General features: G+C 38.1%; 1 protein-coding gene across 3 annotated transcripts in view; it reads right to left on the reverse strand.

Moving 5' to 3' along the window:
• Window positions 1-3,688: 3,688 nt before the first annotated feature.
• The window catches only part of Trpc1 (transient receptor potential cation channel subfamily C member 1), a 47,811-nt gene continuing 28,553 nt past the window's right edge, over window positions 3,689-22,946 (reverse strand). For 2 of the 3 annotated variants that reach the window (XM_057766736.1, XM_057766739.1), the window contains exons 6-13: window positions 22,200-22,395; window positions 18,975-19,311; window positions 16,805-16,944; window positions 15,131-15,274; window positions 9,566-9,741; window positions 7,912-8,113; window positions 7,479-7,673; window positions 3,690-5,732 (exon numbers count right to left, since the gene is read on the reverse strand). In XM_057766736.1, the coding sequence (XP_057622719.1) occupies window positions 5,505-5,732; window positions 7,479-7,673; window positions 7,912-8,113; window positions 9,566-9,741; window positions 15,131-15,274; window positions 16,805-16,944; window positions 18,975-19,311; window positions 22,200-22,395 (1,618 nt within the window). In that variant the 3' untranslated portion in view covers window positions 3,690-5,504. Of the gene's footprint in view, window positions 5,733-7,478; window positions 7,674-7,911; window positions 8,114-9,565; window positions 9,742-15,130; window positions 15,275-16,804; window positions 16,945-18,974; window positions 19,312-22,199; window positions 22,396-22,946 lie in introns of all 3 variants that reach the window. The other variant, XM_057766738.1, reaches the window with a different exon arrangement.

Genomic DNA, 22,946 nt, shown 5'->3' on the forward strand with positions numbered 1-22,946 from the left:
AAATTATCAAATGAAAGAGAAAACCTTCTAAGAATGTCCTCTAGAAACAGTATGGTGGGAGAGTGTGATAACCAGAAAGCGAACATTGACTTACCAGTGAGAAATTCAGAGCAACCATGATCCCTAATATTTTCTTAGTGTAATTTTTCTCTTTGTGTATGTATTCAGTTTGCATATGCATATGGAGGCCAGAGGTTGACATTAGGTGTGTTCACTTGCTAATATATATAATATATTATATATGTGTGTGTATATATTAGTATCTATATACTAATATATAATAGATATCAATTAATAGTATATATTAGCACACGTAAAACATATATACTAATACATATACATGTTTATATTATGTGTACATATTAGTATATATAGTGTATATATTGTGTGTATATGTGTGTGTATGTACATACACACACACACATATATATTAATATGTGTATGTTGTCTCATTTCCCTGATCACGCATGCGTGGAAGGCACACAGAAGTCAATGCGTGGTACCTTCCTCTATCCCTCTCTACCTTATTTTCTGAGACAGGCTTTCTTATTGAGCCTGGACAGCTACTTTTAGCCAGTGAACCCCTGAGGTCCACATTCTTCAATCCCTGAGTGTTGGGGTTACAGGTTTACACTACCATGACTGGTTTTTATCTGGGTGCTGGGGATCTGAAGTCAGGTCCTCCTGCTTGCATAGCAAGCTCTGTACCCACTGAACCATCTTCCAAGTTCTCTAGCTTGAGAAACCTGAACGTGGTCCTCACTCATTCAACAAGACTAGTTGGGCAGCAAGCCTATATCTATGCCTATCACCGAACCATGGGTGGGTGCTGAGGATTGAACTCTGGACCTCAGGCTTACACAGTAAGCACTTCACCAATTGAGCCATTTCCTCAGCCCTTGTTAGTTTAATTCTGAATTAGGCCTGGTTGATTTACTTCTCAAGGCTGACAAACTCTATTTTGAGTTTTAGAAATATACTGGGGAAAACAATAATTTGTAAGTCTTAGGAATCCCCAGGCATTGTGGTGCACACCATTAATCCCAGCATGCAGGAGGCAGAGGTCTACAAAGTGAGTTCCAGAAGGGATAGGACTACACAGAGAAAACCCATCTCAAAACAAACAAACACACAAAAGTCTTAGGACTCAAAAATTCCCTTGACTAGGAAGTGATAGTATGTATCCATTAGAGATGAGACAAAAACATTTCCAGTTTTACCTTTTTATCAGACTAACAATGATTAGCAATTGGTTATATGTGTCTTCTAATGATCAATAATTACAACCTCTACTTTTAGGAATAATAGTAATCTGAGAGAAATTTGAACCAATTACTAATTATGATCAAGATACAGATCTTCATGGGAGCAGCAATGTTGCAGACACTGGGTTTGTTGACTGGTGACATCCCTTATAGGAGGAACTGGAGAGGGTACTCTCATCTGAGGGTCCAGCCACTCCTAATCAGATTTATGCAATTCTGCCCTAAGAGCACTTGGCCTCAGGATCTCTGGGAAGGGCTAGAGTACACAGGCTGGGAAGACTAGGGAAAAGGGCTCCATCTGTGCAATCATGGGAAGTCATCATTCATATTTAGTGCAGAGTTTCCAGCTTTGAAATCATTCATGTTCCCGCCTGTAACCCCATCCATTGTTCTATATCAGTAAGCCTAATAAACTCAGTTTTCCCAGGGTGAACTTGAAGGGGCCAAATGGGTTTGTCGTTGGAACTGTAGGACAGGAGGCCCTGCTTAGTGCTCCCCACAGGGACACAATTCCCCAAATACATGGACAATAGATCTTCGTGTTTATTAAAATGCAACCCCACTGGATTCTAGTGCTAGAGATCACTAAATATCGCTAAGAAGACCTGAATAAACACAGGTGTGTGGACTGAAAGACCGCTAAAATGCAAATTCTTTCCAAGTTAGTCTAGATTTAATGTAACTCCAATCAGAACGTCACTTGGTTTTTGTTTAGAAATTGACCGTTCCAGTTTGTGTGAAAAGGCAGAGCACCTGACAGAAAAATTCGTTTTGACCAGTACTGCGCATGTGGCGATTATCTGTGTGCTCTTCGTTGTGCCGCTGGATCCAAATAGCAAGTCTTTCCTGCTCTACAGCAGATTAGTTCTCCTGCAGAAGCCAATTGTAAGATTTTGTTGTTTTCTTAACTCTTTTAATCCACTACAGCATTATTTATTTTTCATCAGGTTGACACAAGGATAATCCTAACACACTAAAATTGACAGTGCAAAGCAGGGGTTCTCCATGTTGTTGTGGCTAGTCTGCTGTACGCTCTGCTGTCAAGGCTGGCTTAGAACCCTAAAATCCTCCTGCCTCATCATCCTGAACATTAGGATTATAGGTCTGTGCCACCAGGTAAAGCTTAGAATTCACCATTTTAAATAAAAGTGTACTTTTCTGAGTTGTGCTGCCGATTTTCTTTCGCAGCTCCTGTGAGCCACTGGTTTGATGCCAGTTTCTAATGTTTTCTCCTGTCTGATGCTACATGGTGGAGTGTGCAGTCTACAGTCTTCTCAACTAGCTTTTTCACTTTTTAAGATTCATCCATGTTATTCCAAGTATCCTGAGTCTATTTGTGGTGGCTTTATGTGTTAACTTGCCTAGGACTAATTTCCTTTTCCAGAATTCCCCTAGGAGTGACACAGCAGTTCTTTTGTTCTTTCTGCCAGGACTTTTCTAACTCACGTGGTGTGCGGACTCATTCATCTCCATGATGTGAGGCAGCAGCACCTTTCTTTGCTCCTCCTTCAGCATCTGTGATTCCTGAAGATGTGTTATCAACACACTTCCAAAGGCAAGTGACAAAAGGCAAGGGCACTGCCACAGGATATGACAGCATGCGGCTGCAGGCATCTTCATGGGTGCCAGCGTGTCTTTGCTCTCTTTGTGTCTGCCTTTCCTTCTGAGCTGCTATCTCAGGGCCTTCTAACACAGGACACAAAGACAACAGAACCAAGGAGTACAACGTCAGACCCAGATATGCAAATATGTGTGCGTGCACACACACGGCATACATGCTTGTAACTCTGCCTGAACGTGGATCTTTTAATCCTAGATTTATACTATGTAAACATAAAATTTAGTTACCCATTCACTAGTTGAGAGGCTTTTAGTTGTTTTCAATTTGGGACAATGAAGAAAGTTCTCTTGAATAGGTCACATGCAGATCTTTGTGATGTGGATATATTAATTTAAAATATGCTATACTAGGGAAGGGCTAAGAAGCTAATAGTTAAGTGTAATAGCTATGGAAGTGGGAAGTGTTGCTAAGTGTCTGATATTGGTATTTTGCATTTTAGACTTTTGTGGCCATAAGTTTAAAAAGTACTAAATTTTATCAATGTATATGAATTATATCTCAATTAAAATTTTTCTTATGTGTATGAGCGTGGATGCTGTGTGACACATACGCATGTGGATGTAAGGAGGCAACTATGTGGGTGGCGGGGGTTGAACTTGGGTCATCAGGCAAGCATCAGGTAAGCATCTTTCCCCACTGAGCTATCTTGCTATCCCCGTATCTCAAACTTAAAAAGCAGTGAGAGGTTAGAGAGATGGCTCATTGGTTAAGAACACTGGCCATTCTTCCAAAGGACCTAAGTTCAGTTCCCAGCAGCCACATGGCAACTCACAAATGTCTGTTACTCTAGTTACAAGGGATCCAACACCTTCTTCTGGTTTCTGTAAATACCAAGCACATGCATGGTAAACAAATATAAACACACAGGCAAAATATTCCCACATTTAAAATAAAGTAATTAAAAAATAAAAAGCAAGCAATAATAAGTAAAATGCTAATGCTCTATCAATTTATAATCTAATGTCAAATTTTATTCACCTTTTTTCTTACAATATGCTATCATTCAAAATATACCTCATCAGTAATTCATGCACACAGTAGGCACTCTATAAATTTTTTTAATAATTAGGTATTTTTTAGAATGACTGAAAATCCTGATATAAAATCCCAATAGGGAAGTGCATAATTCCATTGTAGACAAAATATATAATTTTACAATAAACATTTTTATAAGAATTTGCCCCAAAGAGGGAACACTTAAACTTGAACATTAAAAACATGTAAAGCAACATGAAACCGAACACTAGGTTACTCAGACGCCCCCTGGGTAGGCCAAGGGCTGCATGCACCCTGTGCACCCTCAACAGCAGCTGACACTCAGCTAAGGAAACAAAGCACATTCCTCACTGGCCATGCTGCAGGGGTCTGAGCAACAGCTGGGGAGACCCTTCAGCCACACCTCATATGAACACCGAAAAGAGGTCAGATACACTTTTTATTTTCAAATTGAAAAAACAATACTTTACAGCTCAAGCAGCAAGCATGAAGTCACTTTTCTAAAAGCTGTGTTAAACTCTGTGGTCAACACTTCGGAAGAGAGCTCAAGAACCTTCATCTGAACTTGAAGCAGCTTTTTTCAAGGCCCAGATGCTCTCCAGTCCTGCCCATTGTGACCACACATGAAGACAAGCAGCTTATACTTTGTAACTTACTCAAGCCTGAAAAGTTTGAAGGAAAAGTTAAAACTAACCAAATGCCTAGAGAAGTAACTTTGCAAATGCATAAATATGAACAAATATTCTATGGCTAAAAGACGTCTATCCTTTTTCAAAAATTACAGAATTCTATAAATATTTAAATATATGAACTATCTCAATACAGAGAACTATGTATAAAATATTAAGTCAAGAAACAAAATTAAAAATATAAAATTATTGTAACCATGTAAAAGTAAAATACAACAAAACAATAAAAACAAGGTGAATTTAGATTGATTGAACTAAATAAATTAATTCTTTGTTTGTTTTTTTGAGACAGGATTTTTCTATATAGCCCCAGTTGTCCTGGAACTTACTCTGTAGACCAGGCTGGCCTTGAACTCCAAGATCTGCCTGCTTCTGCCTCCTGAGTGCTGGGATTAAAGGAGTGTGCCACCATGCCCGACTTAAATTCAGATATTCATTAGAGACTTTTCTTTGTTGCTTAAGATTATAGCAAAAGAAAAAAAAATGTGGTATTTTAGACAAAACTATACTCTTAAACAATAAATATTGAACTCAGTGTGAACTCCTAAAACAGGAGATTTTAAACATCGTGAACTCTACATTTCAAGTGTCTCTTAAGGTAGCTGCATTTGCTGATATTCATTTTATAAAAGGGAGTGGGCAATGTGTACACTGATAGCTGCCCCTCAAACATTACAAATTTTAAGCACTGACAAACTAAAAAAATCCAATAGCATGCAAACAAAACCATTTACTTATTGTGTTTTGCTTCTACAAAAAGCCATAGACAGGTTTTAAAAAACTAACGCTATATACATATTTTACATGACATATATTTATGCTATAAATATTTAAAGAATGGCTTTTGTGTAATTGTTTAGGTCCATATATATCTTATTAGTTTAGTTGTAAGGTATGCAAATACAGTCTTTCAGATTTGTTATTAGAAAATGATTAATTTCTTGGATAAAACATAGCATATTTAGAAGTTCGAAAGCCAAGCAAATCCCTTATTTCATTTCGGAATTTTGACAGATCTTGGCGCAGTTCATTGAGATTCTCCACAGTGGCCTGGTCTGTGCTCTGCATCTTCTGTCGCATAGACGTCAGGTAACGATGCACTAGGCAGCACATCACTTTCTGGTAGTTCTCGTCTCTCTTTTGCTTCAAGTTTCTCCACTCCTTCAAAACAAGTAATCACATGGTACAATGACTGCATAACAAAGTATGTGTAAGTATATTCATATATATGTAAGAAAATATGTATACACATTCATATATACATATGTATTTGCAGAACTGAGGAGTGAGTTCAGGGCTAGACACATGCTAGGCAAATGTCTACAATCAAGCCATTCTCCAGCCCCAGAGACAATATTTAAATTAGGTAAACTTTATATATTCACAGATACATATTTTCAACACATTTAGAGGACAGTTTACTTTGGTAAAAATCATAATCAGTACACGTCTAAAACAATATAACCTATGTATCGGCCCCATTCACTCTCCTTTAGTCCAATTACATCGGAAAGAATTTAGTCTCAGTAATGCTCAGTCTACAACAGAGACTCACAAACTACCACCCTAAGTCAACAGTCTACAACAGAGACTCACAAACTACCACCTAAGTCAACAGCCCATTTCCTGTCTTTCTTTCCTTGTGAGTCAAGAATGGTTTTAAAGATGAATTCTGCAATCAATTTTATAATGGACAACTCAATTTTTAACTTGAATTAAGCAAAATTTTAGCCCTATCACAGAGAAATCTGTTTTCCCTAGTAACTTATTACAGTGACTGCTACTTAGCTATTATATTTTTATTTCATCTGTAAGTTTTTTGGAAAAAAATTCTCTTACATAACTTCTTAGATGGTGTTTTTGTTTTGCTTGGCTTATAAAGTGTAAAATATTTACTCTCTGGTCCTTTAGGAAACTTACCAATCCTTGGTTTACAAGCAGCATGTACTAGATAAGAAATACTCTGAGTAACTGTCAAGACCTAAAAATGGTATGAACTAATAGTTATTCTTTAAATCTATAGTGAAATACTATGGGATAAGAGTTCATGTATTAGGGAAATTTGAAAACTAAGAAAAGAACCAAACCAACCCCAAAATCCTTAGTTTTATTTCTTATTCTCAATTATTTATTGAATCTTTATATTAGATACAGCATCCATTAGGGATACAGTGGAAAACACGTGAGGATAACCCTTATCAAACTTTCATATTTGTGTTTTAGTTGTTTTTTAACAAAATATCAGTTGTTTGATTTTACCAAAGGAAGAAGACTCAGGAGCCAGATGCTGGGGTGGAAACCTGCTAGCTCAGAGAGGCAGAAAAAGCACTCAGACGACCTTCCTTCCTTCTCAGCTGGCATCCCAGAAGGCTTCCCACCTTCTCCTCCTCTGTCTCAAACAAGATTTCTCAAACTGGATGTTCCTCCCTTCTACTTCCTGTGCGTCTCCCTATCTATCTTACTCTCTATAGTCTTTTTTTAATAATCCTATGTTCACTTCCTGTCAACTGGCTACTTGCTCAGCCTCCTGATCTATAGTTAATCCTGTTTACAATATTTAAGCAGAACGCTCTTGGATTAAAGGTTTGTGCCAGGTCTGAGCCATACCACAATTAGAAACAGGTTTTTCCAGTAAATAAGGCAATTTCTCGGGGTCATAGTGTGATGAAGTATCCTGTAACAAACACCTGAACTGGGCATGGTGGCACATACCCATCATCCCAGCCTATGGTGGGCAGACAGGATTGCTGCAAATCTGAAGCCAGCCTGGTTTACATAGCAAGTTCCATGTCAGCTACGGCTATATAGTCAGTAAGACTACATCTCAAAAAAATAAAACAAAGAAAAAATAAAAGTGAAATTAGCAATTGTAAAACTGTGATGCAATTCAAGCTTTTAATTTCTCACCTTTAAACTGTTTTGCCGCTTGACCTTGCCTTTCGACGTGTGAGAGCAAACCCACTTACTGAGGCTACTGATCATATAGCAGATAGTCTTTGGTGAAGGAATAATGTTGAAAGGTGGGGGCAGTGTACATTTGTCATCAAAGTAGCTAAGCCATAGCTTTGCTCGAGCAAACTTCCATTCTTTATCCTCATGATTCTATGAGGCAAGGAAAAAGCAGGATAGAAAAAGAACACAAACACAAACGCATATGGACAGGTTGGGGAAAATATTGATTAAAACTGTCTAAATGTCACCACACCTTACAGATTAAAAATTGGCCAAAGATGTGCAATTATTAGACATTATATTTTTAAATCTATATTTAATTCCGTAATTCTATAATCTTCAATGATTTGATTTCATGCACTTCATGTCATTTGGAGAGAGCACTTACTGCTATCAACTGAAAGCTCTTATGAAGCATGGCTACCAGCAGCTTCGTAAGCACGATCACAACCACGACGTTGTAAGTTCCAACAATCACAGCTCCAACAAAAGACTGCAGTTCTTCTCCATAGCTAAACCTCGTGACAAAGATGGCCACATGTGCTAAGGAGAAAATGTACCAGAACAAAGCAAAGCAGGTGCCAATGAACCTGTAAGGGCAAGTACAGTCTGTTTAAAAAGGAATTAATTAGCAAGAACAGATAATGCATTTATATCAAAATTATACATATGAACCATTAATAATTTTGCATAATGCATTATAAAATAATTTTGTTGTGTTATTTTTACTTCCACAATATATATAGTCATATCTTAAATGTTATTTCTGTTTTATGTGTGTGTGCCTGAGTGCATGTATGTGCATCACATGCATGCATGATGTCACAGAGGGCAGAAGTGACACCAGATCCCCTGGAACTGAAGTTATAGTTGTGAGCCTTCAGGTAGATGCTGGAAACAAAACTCAGGTCCTCTGCAACAACAGTAAGTACTCTTAACCACTGAGTCATCTTTCCAGCCCCTAAAGTCTTATTTTAAATGAGAAAACACACCCAAAAATATTATTCCTATTTATTTTTGCTGTCTTTTATTCTCAACACAGCAGTTCATAGGTTATCTAGTTAGAGTCTGCCAGTCTTTGCTTCAACCTTCAGATGACTGTATCGCAATAGCCCCAAATCAGACAGCAAGGTCCTATATGATCATCCCTATTACCTGTTTATCCTGGTTAGCCCAGAAATTTTATTCTTCAAATGAGAGGACATACAAAGTACCTAAAGAATTGTGGCACACAATATGAACACAACAGATATGCAGTACATACTCATCCGTATTTTATTTAAGGCTGAGGAGAATAAGACTGGGGATGCAGCTCTCTGGTGGTTAGCACTTGCTTAGCACATACAGAAACCTGGCTTGGATCTCCAGCACTGGAAAAGGAACCTGAGGGGAAGTATTCTGTTTACTTTATAGTGGCTGTACCTGTACCATTCTTTATGATCCACTGGGGGACTGGCCCTTAAGTTCTAAGGATTCTGAATTCTATGACCTCTCATGAAGTGTTGAAAACATGAATGCTCTGGGCTGTAATAGCAACCAATAGCTTCTACAGGTATTTAATAGTTTGGGGGCGGAGATGCTGAGCATTCTAATATATGGGATGAATAAAAGAAATTTCTCAAAGTGCTAAGAGTATAAATTTGTCAAGAGTTCTGTTCAGACAATCTTCAGTAGAGAAGACACATGCAATGACTTGGAACTACTACTGAATGTCCTATAGGTAAAAATGATGAAAAATGAGCATTTGTTAAAGCTTAAAGACATTTAAAAAGGATTTTTTGAAGATCAATTTAAGTAGCTGGGCATTGGTGGCACACGCCTTTAATCCCAGCACTCGGGAGGCAGAAGCAGGCAGACCTCTGTGAGTTCGAGTCCAGTCTGGTCTACAAAAGCTAGTTCCAGGACAGGCTCCAAAACTACAGAGAAACCCTGACTCAGAAGAAAGGGGGAAAAAAATCAATTTAAGCTCTATTCATTCAATGACTAACCCGTACAGAACGCAGCAGCAGAAAGCCCATCTGGTAAGATTTGAAGCTACTCACGAGTGAAAGGTGTCGTTGCTTTGTTGTTCACAGAAGATGCCGACACAGTCCTTCTGCTCTTTGGGAGTGTACCCCTTGTCATAGAGTTGTGTCAGTCCAATTGTGAAGGAAAACAGAACAAGAAGGAACATCCCCAGAAATTTCCCAAAATCTTGTAACATCTGTCCCATCGAAATCTGTAGACATATCATAAGGTGTACATTAAAACTATTGGGAAGCCGGGCGGTGGTGGTGCACGCCTTTAATCCCAGCACTTGGGAGGCAGAGGCAGGCGGATCTCTGTGAGTTCGAGACCAGCCTGGTCTACAGAGCTAGTTCCAGGACAGGCTCCAAAGCCACAGAGAAACCCTGTCTCGAAAAACAAAAACAAAAACAAAAAACAAACAAACAAACAAAAAAAACTATTGGGAAAACTATTTATTTAATATAAAATTACCCAGGATCAAAAGGAAGACTAACACACGAGCCACAAATCATATCCATTATTTCACCTGGCTGAAATATTTCAGTATGTTAAGAACATCAAAACTCCAGCTGTAGGAAAACAAAACGAAGCAAAACCAACAAACCCAGCTATCTACCAAAAAGCCATTCTAACCCGACCAGCACCGTGAGTGTTAGATGCACAGCCCTTGCCAGACGAGGTCTTCAAAGGTTATTATTGCTGTGGAGGGAGACATGGAGATCTCCGCCTACTTGTATTATTATTGCTGAGACACAGACTACCCATGACCAGTCTTGCCATAGGACTCACAAACCTGCCTCAGTTTCCCACACACTAGGATCATGCAAGCATCACCATTGCTGGTAATACAGAGATTGTTTAAAGGTCAGTTGGTAGGAGTGAAAAAAGGACTCCCTGAAAAATCTCAAAGAAAATCAGTGCTTATATTTTTGTGACTTCTTAAAGTTTACAAATATGAACTCATTTCAAAACGCAACATTTCATCTGCTTTGTGGCTGATTCCCAACCTACTCCTAAAGAACAGCATCAGCACCAGAACTAGTTTCTTCCCAAGAGTAAGCGTCGCTCCCTCCCATCCCCTTTGTAAGACAGTACCAGGTGTGCAAATCACTCTAGCACCAAGAGTTAATAATGACTATCTTCTATACATTCGCATAGGGGTAATGAGAGGCTTTATTCGAGGCAAATTTTATTTTCTTTAATACTCCTCAGTGTCTGAAGATTAGGTAGTTTTAATAAATCTTGATTTTTAAAAAAAAAATGGAATATTTGTGGGGTTTTTGGTTTTTTTTTTTTTTTTGTGTGTGTGTGTGTGTGTGTTTTGATTGTTTGGTTTTTGAGACAGGGTTTCTCTGGGAAACACTGGCTGTCCTGGATCTTGTTCTGTAGACCAAACTGACCTCAAAATATGTGAGAAAGAGAAGAAATGTATTTTCCTTTTTAATGTACTAGAAGTAATTCTAGTAGGTCACTTAGGAAAACAAAGCCATTCATTCAGACTGTGAATATTCATAATATAATCATACCTAAGTGTTGTGATATTTTGTATGTGTTTTAACAAATAAAGCTAGCCTGAAGATTAGAATGCAGAGCTAAGCCACTAGAGGTCAGACAGTGGTGACACACACCTTTAATCTCAGGACTCAGGAGACAGATGGATCTCTGTTAGTTTAAGGCCACCCTGGGCTACACAAGATTGAATCTGTCTAAAAGAGAAACAAATCACACAAAAGTGATCCCAGCACTCGGAATCCCACACTTTAATCCCAGCCCTAGGGAGGTGGAGACAGGAGTGATATGGCTGGGCAGAGAGAGGAATATAAGGTGGCGGCGGGACACACACACACACACACACACACACACACACACGACAGGAGAGCAGTGCAGCCTGAGGAGCAGTCAGTCTGAGGACAGGATCAGCCCTGTGGTCTGAGCACTGGTAGAGGTAAGAATTCTCAAGTGGCTGGTCACTCTGCTTCATAATCCTTCAGCTTTCACCCCTGGTAGCTGGCTCTGAGTTTTTATTATTAAGACCAATTAGAATTCATCCAACACCTAAGTCAGCAGGAAATGTGCTAAGGCAGTAATAAAGCAATTGCTTTTGACAACTTCAGGAAAAATGACCTTTGAAAAAATATCTGGCACTATTCACTTATTTATAAATAGAGTTTTTTTTAAGTAACTACTTACAGTGACATAATCTTAATTTTTAAAAAACTTAAGACAACTAATTAAAAAATAAGTGTAACCAACTTGAATAGTAAAGTGAGCTACTACAGAGGGAGAACACCAGAAACTGACGTTAGTTCTTATAATACAGAACTAAAAATAGTACAGTGGATATCACAGTAGTGGGCACTGTCTGGAATACTAAACACACATGTGACCGGTAAGCAGCTTGAGGATGGAAAGGTCATAAGCATTATGACATTTTGTAAATATGCTATTATCACAAAAATGAAAGTGTAAAGAAACAAAAAAGGAAATTAAACTATCAATACAGAGGTTTACAAGAGTTCATTTTAGTGCAGACCAAGGAAAAACACTCTTGGCTGTCAGAACAATAGAAGTAAAGCTGGGTGTGGTGGAGCGCATCTGCTCTCTGGCACCAGAGGTTGAGGCAGTAGGATCACAGAGCCCAGGGACTGTAAAAATTGTTTCTTCTACTTGTTTAATAAAATGCTGATTGGCCAGTAGCCAGGGAGGAAGTATAGGCAGGACAACCAGGCAGGAAGTAGAGGTGAGGCAATGAGAACAGGAGAATTCTGGGAAAAGATTCAGTCTGCAGCCATCATCCAGACGTAGAGGAAGCAAGATGAAATGCCTCGCTGAAAAAGGTACCAAGTCACGTTGCTAACACAAACCAGAACTATGGGCTAATATAAGTTATAAGAGTTAAGAAGCCTGAGCTAATATACCAACCAGTTTATGCAGACCTCTGTGTGTTTCTTTGGGAATGAACAGCTGTGGGACGGGGTGGGACAGAAACCTCCGTCAACACCTAAGAGAGAGAAAAGTGGGCTGGGGACATGGGTCACCAATAATATGCCTCCTACACAAGCATGAGGATCCCCAGTAACCATGCAAAAATGCCAGGTGTGGTCATTTGCAAGGAAGAAAAAGGAGATAGACAGATTCCAGAGCTCACTGGCCACACAATACAGGCAGTCAATGGGCACCAACTTCACTGAGAAACCCCGTTTTAAAAAAAATAAGGTGGAGGGCAATCAAGAGAGACATGTGAAATCAACCTCAGACCTCCATACATATGTATACGTACAAATGAGCACACACATAAATTTTAACTGAAAAAAGAAAGAGGCAAAGAGTAAGAGAATGACAGAGAGAGAGAGCAAATGGGGCGATCATAAACTACTATGTACAACAAATTGGGTAGTCCAAATAGACAGATTCCTAGATATATACAACCTCAATAATAAGTCATGAAGATAGAGACAGTCTGGATAGATCTATAACAACTGAAAAAACTGAATCAATAATAAAAATCTCTTAACAAGGATCAGATGACTTTAGTGAAAAACTATGAAATGTTTTCTAAAATTTAATATAAATCCATTGTGAAGAATTTGGAAAATGTTTAATTCATTTTATAAAGCCAATGATAAAAATATCATTTATATCACCCTGATGCCAACTGCAGACAAAGACTACAAGAAAATAGTTATATAGGCTTAAATATCCCTGCAATAAACATATAAAATGCTTTACCAAAATAAGGGCCAGTAAGATGGCTCAGCAGATAAAGGCATGTGCTGCCTGGTCAGACAATTGAGTTAGGTCTGTAGAACTCACATGCTATGGAACATGCACATATATGGTGACATGAATAAAAATAGCACCCATAGTCTTATATATTTGAATGCTTGGCCACTGCGAGTGGAACTGTTTGAATGGATTAGAAGGTATGGCCTTGTTGGAGGTCTATCACTGGGAATGGGCTTTGAGCCTTCAAAAGCCCACGTGAGGCCCAGTCTCTGTCTCTCTGTCTCTGTCTCTGTGCCTTGTCTTTCTCCCTCTCCACCTCCTCATAGCCTTCTCCCTACTCTCCCTCCCTGTCCCTGCTGCCTGTGGATCAAAATGTAAAGCTCTCAGCTCCAGGGTCATGTCTACTTGTGTGTTGTCATTTCTCCACTATGTTGGTAATGGACTAACCCTCCGAAACTATCAGCAAGCCCCTAATAAATGTTTTCTTTTATAAGTGTTGCCTTGGTCATGGTGTCTCTTTACAACAATAAAACACTAAGACAGTACCCATACACCAAAATATTAAAAAAAAACAAATGTAATAAAAATTATAAAAGAAAAAAGTCTTTACCCAAATACTATCAAACCAAACTCAATAGTACATGAAAAAAGCACATATATGTCCCAACTAGGATTTATCTTTGGCATACAAAAAAATAATTTATGAGGAACAAATCAGGAACTAACATTCCCCAATGGCTTCTGCTTCAGTTCCTGCTCCAAAGTTTCTGCCTTGACTTCCTGCTTTGACTTTTTTCAATGATGGACCTTGAAGTAGAACTTTAAGCTTAAATATTCCCTTTCCTTTACAAGTTCCTTTTGGTCATGGTGTTTATCACAGAGAGAGAAAGAGAAAAAAAAAAAAAACCCAAAGAACAATAAACCTTATCTAAGACAGAAATTGGTACTAGGCCATGGGACACAGCTGTGACAGACCTGACTGTGTGTTTGGCAGGACTGTGGCGGCAACTGAACTATTCACATCTATCATGTTATTTCTTCCTCTTTAATTCATCTGGACTTTTTTCCTTTTTTCTCTTTTACTGTCTTATTTTGATCATTTTAAATGTCATTTCATGTCCTCTGTTGGTTTATTAACTCTAACTGCTTTATTTCATAGGTTGCCTTAGGGTTAATGACACCCATCTTATCACAGCCTAGTTTTAAGTGATATCATATCACTTTGTATACAGTAGAAAGAAAGCCTTACAATAGTGGATTGCCATTCTCCCAGCCTGGTCTTTAAGTTCATATTGCTATTCATTTCACATGTATATATCTATGTATTAAAATCATATATATAGTATTTTTTATTAAAAGTTAACTATCTTTCAAAGTTAAAATATGAACTTTATTTTGGTAAAAAAAAAAAAAAAGACTTTTTTGATACTGCTTTTTTTGGGGAGTGGTGGTTGAGACAGGGTTTCTTTGTGTAACAGCCCTACCTGTCCTGGAACCCATTTTGTAGACCCGGCTGGCCTTGAACTCACAGAGATCTGCCTGCCTCTGCCTCTGTGACTGCTGAGATTAAAGGCATGTGCCATCATCGCCCAACTTGTTACTCCTGTCTGTGAAGCATAGCAATTATTTTAAGGATATCTGTGGCCAGAAAATGAAGAAAGGACCAGAGCTTGATTGAACCAAAGGCCATTGGACCACAGCTTGATAAAGTTTCAATTCTTGAAAGAAAATTACTTATGAGCCAGAAGCAAAGTACTTGCTAGTCATTTTCAAATCCCAAGTGTAGTTTTAACACCATGAGAACAGTGTTGAAGTGAACAATCAGATACAACAGTAGTGGCATGTAACAAACATTATTTAAGACCTTTGTTTACCTGCAGTGGACCCAAAATCGAGCTGGTTGTATACATGAAAAAGAGCCGAAGGTAACTCAAAACGTTTGCAAATGCAAAAAGCCCTTCTGCTACAAGTGTAGGGTGGAATGCATCCCAGTCCTTCCGGTCAGCAAAGTCATGAAACTGTAGGCAGAAAGAGAAGCCAAAGTCGATTGGGAAAATGAAGAGATATATGAAATGTCTGAAAGAAAACTATCATAACTGTCTTCTTGTAGAAGACTTAAATAATGTTTTAGCCAAATAAAAGCTTTCCACAGATACTAGGAAATAGCACTTTATATGCAGAAATTTACCAGAAATTGTTTGGTTAAAAAAAAAAAACCACAACATATCATAAAACTTATCATTAGGGGCTAGAGATATACAGCTCAGTGGTTAAGAGCACTGGCTGCTCTTCCAGAGGTCCTGAATTCAATTTCCAGCAACCACACGGTGGTTCACAATCATCTATAGTGGAATCTAATGCCCTCTTCTGGCAAAAAGGCACACTGCAGATAAAGCACATAAATAAATTTTTTTTTAAAAGCAAAATAAAACAAAAAACACTTATTATTACACTTTTTATGAGTGAAATATTGGCAGGTTTCCTCAAATTCTATAACACAAATTGTGAGAATGGATGCTGTCAACTAATCAGATGCCATACTAAACCTAGACATTTGACTCAGGAATTTAGAGCAAACCACAAAAGTTGCCCCTCTTTCAAGTAGAAAAATGCATTGTTATAGCTAGACATGGGGCATCTCCTGTCCCAGCTGTTCTGTGGGACTGTTAGCCACACATCCTTCCACTCTTAATGTGTCCTGTTTGGATTAGAAAACTACTTCTAGCACTAAAGAACTTAGTCTGAAAAATGAATGTGACCCAACTATCAGGCCATTCATTTACATATGACCAATTTTGATTTTTTTTAGAAACTTCTCACTTCAGTCATTGAATCTCTCCAACCAACATTTTAGGAAACAGATGTTAAATAAACCGGTAAGAATCACTTTGCTCTTTCTGTAATCTATAAATAGCCAAAATAAAATCATGAAATGTTATATATCTTAGTCCCTTAAATGTGACACCCCATAGCTAACATAGAGTTTATTACAGTTTCTGGCTCTGAGAAGCCATAAATATTGATGAGTGTAAAATTAGAAGAGGTCTTACGTATGTATGGTAAATGAGCTAAATGAAGAAATAAGACACTTGGCAGAAAGCAAATACCTGGCATCTGTATTGAGATCACCTTTTAAAAAACACCATAATCTTAGGTATGTTGCCTAATATCTCTAAGTCATTTTCCTATTTGCAAAATGAGGATAAGGAGAATCTTCAAGAATTCCTGTGAGAATGTAATTAGATACAGTATATCTAACATTGAGCACAGAATCTAGCATATAGTAGGTAACCATCAATTGTGAGGATTAAATTAAATGCAGTACATCTAACACCAACCATGGGACCCAACATATGGCAGGTAACCATCACTAAAAAGGTAAACCACTCAAACTACTGAAAAAGTAAGCAACTAGATCCACACAGATTACTTTAAAATGAAGACACACCAGACACAGATTTGGGTTTCTAGTAACTCTGAGTTACATGGCTAAGTATATTAGTCCTTTAAATAAATGTGTGTATCTTTGATTGACAGTGAACAGTCACCTTGTTGTGAGCCACCACTTTGAGGGCAAAGGTTGCCAAGTAGAGGGAATTCATGACAAAGCTGAGCTGATTACGCGACTCCTCTAAAAAGTCTTCCAGCCCTTCATACCAGAGTCTCTTAATGTCCGACCAGATCATCCCTAAAACAGTAAAACAGCAGATTCGTTAATTCAATAATAAACTAAATAATACTTGAAGAGCAAGAGTTTATAACACTTGGGTTAACTATAGCTGTATTACAAAGGCGCTTGAGCTGGGGGGTGGGGGAGAGAAGAAGAGCCTTTTAGTGAAAAGCTTTTAAAATTTGAAAGAAAAAAGAAAAATAAAGGAATTCTCTAAAAGACCACAAATAAGCAATAAGATTCTACACAATCCTTTACTTTTCCACCAAAACAACAAGGTCCAGGACAGTTAATCCCTGAAGAATGTTATGTAAACATTTATTAAATATGTAAAACTCATAAAATGTTTTTTAGAAAATAAAAACATTTATTATTTCAAACTCTTATCATTTCCTTTTTTTGTTTGTTTTTTGTTTTTTTGTTTTTCAAGACAGACTTTCTCTGTCGCTTTTAGAGATTGTGCTGCAACTCACTTTGTAGACCAGGCTGGCCTCGAACTCATGGGATCTGCCTGCCTCTGCCTCCCGAGTGACGGGATTAAAGGCCATGCACCACGCAGACTATTATCATTTCTTCAGAGCTTATATTTCCATGACAAAGAACTGACCTACAGACTGAGTCACAAGGGAGCTCTTTAAATTTCAATGCAAATAACATCTTTATAATATAAAGTGAATTATAACTACAAAACTTGGTAAATTCTTAGTAATAAAACCACTGATACAGCCGGGCGATGGTGGCGCACGCCTTTAATCCCAGCACTCGGGAGGCAGAGGCAGGCGGATCTCTGTGAGTTCGAGACCAGCCTGGTCTACAGAGCTAGTTCCAGGACAGGCTCCAAAGCCACAGAGAAACCCTGTCTCGAAAAACCAAAAAAAAAAAAAAAAAAAAAAAAAAATGTCTGAAAGTGAAATTTAAGTTTTAAGATACCTAAAAAAAATATATGCCATATACAAAAGAGCATTCACTCATAAAAAATTATACTTTCTGCTTAATAATCATTAACATAGTCCAAGAATAAATGATTTTTAGGGCTAAGGAGATGGATCAGTTGACAAATTGCTTGCCATGCAAGATTGGGGAAGTGAGTTCAGATTGCCAGCACAGACATAAAAAGCCAAGTGCATCAGCATACATCAGTAACCCTAGTGCTGTGGAGGCCAAGACAGGCAAATCCCTAGAGCCAGCCAGCTTGTCCACATTGGTGAAATCCAGGTTCTGTGAGAGACCTGTCTCAAAGAACAAGGTGGAGAACAACTGAGCAACACATTCATCCAACTTTGACTTTTGGCACCTCTGCATGTACATGCACACATGTATACATAAATACAATTTTTAAAAATAAACTTTTAACCTACAAGCTGCAAAGCTCAGTTATGTGTAAGCATGATGATTTGAGTTAGAGTCCTAGCACTCACACAAAGCCAGGGATGGCAGCATACACATGTAATACCAACAGCAGAAACAGGAGGGTCACAAGGGCCTGCTGACCAGCCAGAATGGTCTAATCACCAAGTCCCACCCCTCAGTGAGAAATAAGGTGGATATTCCTAAGGAATAACACCCAGGGTTTATTGCTAGCCTCTATTACACAAGTACACTACTGTGTAAGAGGAAATCAAAATTTCCACCCGGTAGAGAAGCTTCTTAAGCAGGAAGGTAAACAAATCCAAATAGTTTTAAAATTCATGTATTTAAGAAATACAAAGTTATAAAATCAGGAACATTAACCTTCATAAAAGTATGAGATAAACTGGGCGGTGGTAGCGCACGCCTTTAATCCCAGCACTCGGGAGGCAGAGGCAGGCAGATCTCTGTGAGTTCGAGGCCAGCCTGGTCTACAAGAGCTAGTTCCAGGACAGGCTCAGAGAAACCCTGTCGTGAAAAAGAAAAAGTATTAGATAACTGATCATGAAATAAATAAATAAATGTTCATATTTTAGCTGTGACAAAAGACAAAATTGCAAATTGAACTCCATGTTCATAATGTCACCAAGCAAGGAATATTAAATAACAAGGCAAATCTTTCAAAGTCACTTGACACTTACCAATAATCCACAGTATGAGAAGGTAGTCTATTCTCTCAAGGGCCGGCCCCATTGTATTTTTCTTGTCTTCATTGTAGACTAGTGAGTACAGATTTAGTAACAGCAAGAATGTGAAATATGATGCTCCATGAATAATAAATTTCATAAAAGGTGTGTGAATGATTCTGCCAAATTGAGATTTGGGAGCTATCAAATAACATAGAGACAAAACTGGCCAGAAGATGCCAACTGTCAAAACAGTCATTATCTTCTTACAGGTGGGCTTACGGCGGTAACCTGACATCTGTCCAAACCAAACGGTGTTCAGGAACTGCTGGCAATTTGACTGGGAGACAAACTGAAGAGGACATACAGAAACATAAAAAACAAAAAAGGGAAATAAAACCTTTAAATAGTAACTGGATGATATTCAGTCTTAACATTAGATGAAAATACCTTACATACTGTAATATGTCTTTTTCCTCTTATAACTAAGAGTGTAGAGGCTCAGAGCATAGACTATGGAGCCTGATTACACAGTTTGAATTCAAACTCTAGCACAGACTAGATAACTATGAATAAGTTTTCACCCTCTCTAAGCTTCCCAGTCCTCATCTCTAATATCTGGATAGCAATAGTAGCTCCTCATAAACTAGTGAAGATTGAGCATCAAATTCTTAGTATACCACCTTATTCACAGCACAATGCCATTTTAGGGATCAAAAATATTAGCAACCTACTGCATTGAGCTGATCATATTTAAAGACTATCAAGAGCCTTTATAAACCAGTACAAAGACAAACAGTATGTATATGTTAATATGCAGTCCATACAGACAGCACTAACTAATCTTTGCGAAAGTGCTGGCTTTAGCTTCTGGGTTGTGAGAAACTCAGATGGCATGACAAAAAGTGGTCCATGTACTAGATCTCTGCACACTTCATGAAAGTCCTGGGAGGAACTTAAACTACATCAGAGACATTGACTGTAGTGCTGAGGACTGAAGCTAGGCCTTGTACGTGGTGGACAAGCTCTACCACTCAGCTGCAGTCGCATCCTCAGACCAGGTTGGCTCTTGGCTTGTGATCTTCCTGCCTCAGCAGCTGGGATTACAGGCCTGAGCCATTAAAAATACTCTCTTAAAAATTATTTTTCAGCTTTATTTATGTGTACGTATGTTTTACCTACACATATGTATGTACACCATTATATGCATGGTATTCACAGAGGTAAGAACAATGCATCAGATGTTTGTGAACACCATGTGGGTGCTGGGAATTGAACCAGGGTCCTCAGCAACAAGTGCTCCAAATCACTGAGCCACTACTCCAGCCCCTTAAAAATAAGACACTCTTAAACGTGGCTAATGGTGAATTTCATGTGAGAAGAAAATCTCAAATAAGAGCAAAATGCTAGTTCAAGTACAGAAGTTAATTTGTACAAGTTACATAGAGTTTCTTAGCTTACAAATTTAAATGGCAATATTTTCTAATATAACGTAATCAGATTTCATATTACTAAAGTATAATCATATTATTCAAGTAATGTAAAATAGCATTTTGTGAATATTATATTTTTAAAAGATTTTGGTGGCACACGCCTTTAATTCCAGCACTCAGGAGACAGAGGCAGGTGAATCTCTGAATTTCAAGGTCAGCTTGGTCTACAGAGCAAGTTCCAGGACAGTCAGGGATATACAGAGAAACCCTGTCTTGAAAAGCAAAAACAAAATAAGATTTATCTTGATAGTTTAGGAATCTAATTCACAGAATTTTAGCCTGCAATAAAAAAACAACTGCACAGCATCCTATCATGCGTATCAAGAATTTTTCTAATATAACTATACTCATTTTAGCAATAATTTATGTCATTCTTTAATTTTTTATGTGTATAAACACTTTGCTTGCACGTATGTCTATGTACCAGTGTGTGCTTGGTGCCCACAGAGACCAGAAGAGAGCATTGGACACCCTGAACCTGGAGTTAGAGACAGCTGTGAGCAGCCATTTGGGTGCTGGAAGATGAACCTCAGTCCGCTAGGCTATGTTCCTAACCACTCAGCCATCCCTGCAGTCCCTTACTTCATCCCCCATTTTTCTGTTTGATTCCAGTGAGATACCACTTTTAGCAGCAGCCAGAACTTAGGGGATGTCACCTTTCCGTAGATATTAAAGAAAACTCAACCCTAACACTATACTTGACATCCCTTAATTATATTATATTATATTTTAATTATATAATATTATATTATTTTAAGTAGTATCTAGAATAACAAGATTTAAACTACAAATGTGCTAAGTCTACAGTGGCTTGAGGCATGGAACAAATATTCTCTAATATTCCTGTCATCAAGAGGTGGAGAGAGGAGGAAATCACTGTTACCATCCGTCCTTTAATTCAGTAACCTGTGATTACTATAGCCAGCAGAAGAGACTACATTCTAGCAGAAGGGACATAATATGACCTCTGAAAGGCTTCTTTCACCTTCTTCATATAAATACTGACTTTTAGGGGCTGAAGAGATGGCTTAGAGGTTAAGAGCACTGACTGTTTTTGCAGAGGTCCTGAGTTCAATTCCCAGAAATTACATGGTGGCTTATAACCATCTGTAATAAGATTTGGTGCCCCCTTCTGACCTGCAGGCAGACATGCAGACAGAACACTGTATACATAATTAATAAATAAATCTTTTTTAAAAAAAGAAAGGAAGGAAGGAAAAGAAAAACAAAACAAAAATCTTTACCAAAAAACAAACAAACAAACAAAAAAACCAACCCTGACTTTTAGAGTTAGGAGTTGCCCTGTAAAAAGGTCCTCCACCCCAAAGCCACCAAGCTGTAAAAAGCTCAAGAAACAAAGACACACGAAAACACACCAGTCAGCCCTTAGCTGCTTCTTGGCCCATGGCCTCACTGCCTGCTGTAATTACCATGCTCTTCCCAGGTTTCAGTTTTGAGTTCTCAGGAGCTCCACTTTCTGTGGACTCATCCATCTGAGCACCCATCTGAGACCATGCTATTCATGGTCCCAGCTAATGGTCAGACCCCAGAGTTCCGAGGGACCACCCTACAAACAGTATCTACTTCTATTTTCAGATGCTAGTATGGCCCTTCCTTCAAGTTGTATATACATTGTTGAGTTATGAATGTTTTCTATATTGTTACAACTTTTTTTATTTGAGAACCAAACAATAAATAAAATAAAGGTAAAGAAAATAATTTAGATAGATCACAGAAACCTTCATACCTCCTTTTGGTTATATTTGATAGCAAGTTTTAGACGACTTAAATTCATTCTTTCTTCTAGTAGTCCCCGTTTGTCAAGAGGCTCATCACTAGATGTATGGTTTAGGATAACTTCCAGTTCACGTGAATTCCGGGCTTGTGCAAGCAAATCTTTAGCAAACATTTTGCACTGACGGGCTAGTTCTTCATAATCATTCCTATAAAATGTATAGTCTGCTATTAGGAATGTCATTCCCACTGCCCAATGAGATTACACCACTAGAAATTACTTTACTCAATGATCTTTAAATTCTGACAGGACCACAGAAGATCTGCTCGTTTCCTGCGACAGTCACAGGAGTCTCCACAGCTGTGGAGAAATAAGCTTCCTGTGCCCACATTGATGATTTCAGATGAACACAGTATACTTACTATATTGATACCCTGAGAAATGCTTATAAAACTTGGTCAATTTTTCACCTAACTCACTTCTCTCGTTCTCTGTAAGATAGCTAAAATTTCCCTTGACATTATTCATATAAACAATATTTTTGATATTATTAGATGATTTTTACCTACGGTAACTTCAATAATCCACAATGTACACACTACTTCTAACACTGATCAAGTATTGTGACTCATTTAAAGTGTTCACTTGAGTGAAATTCACAATGGCATATCCCAAGGAACTCTCTTCAGAAGTACTAGTTTCCAAACCTTACTGCTGTCTTTGACTTACTTATAAAAACTATACTTAACATAATTTATG

This window comes from Chionomys nivalis, chromosome 4 (assembly GCF_950005125.1).
Source record: "Chionomys nivalis chromosome 4, mChiNiv1.1, whole genome shotgun sequence".
Lineage (NCBI taxonomy): Eukaryota > Metazoa > Chordata > Mammalia > Rodentia > Cricetidae > Chionomys > Chionomys nivalis.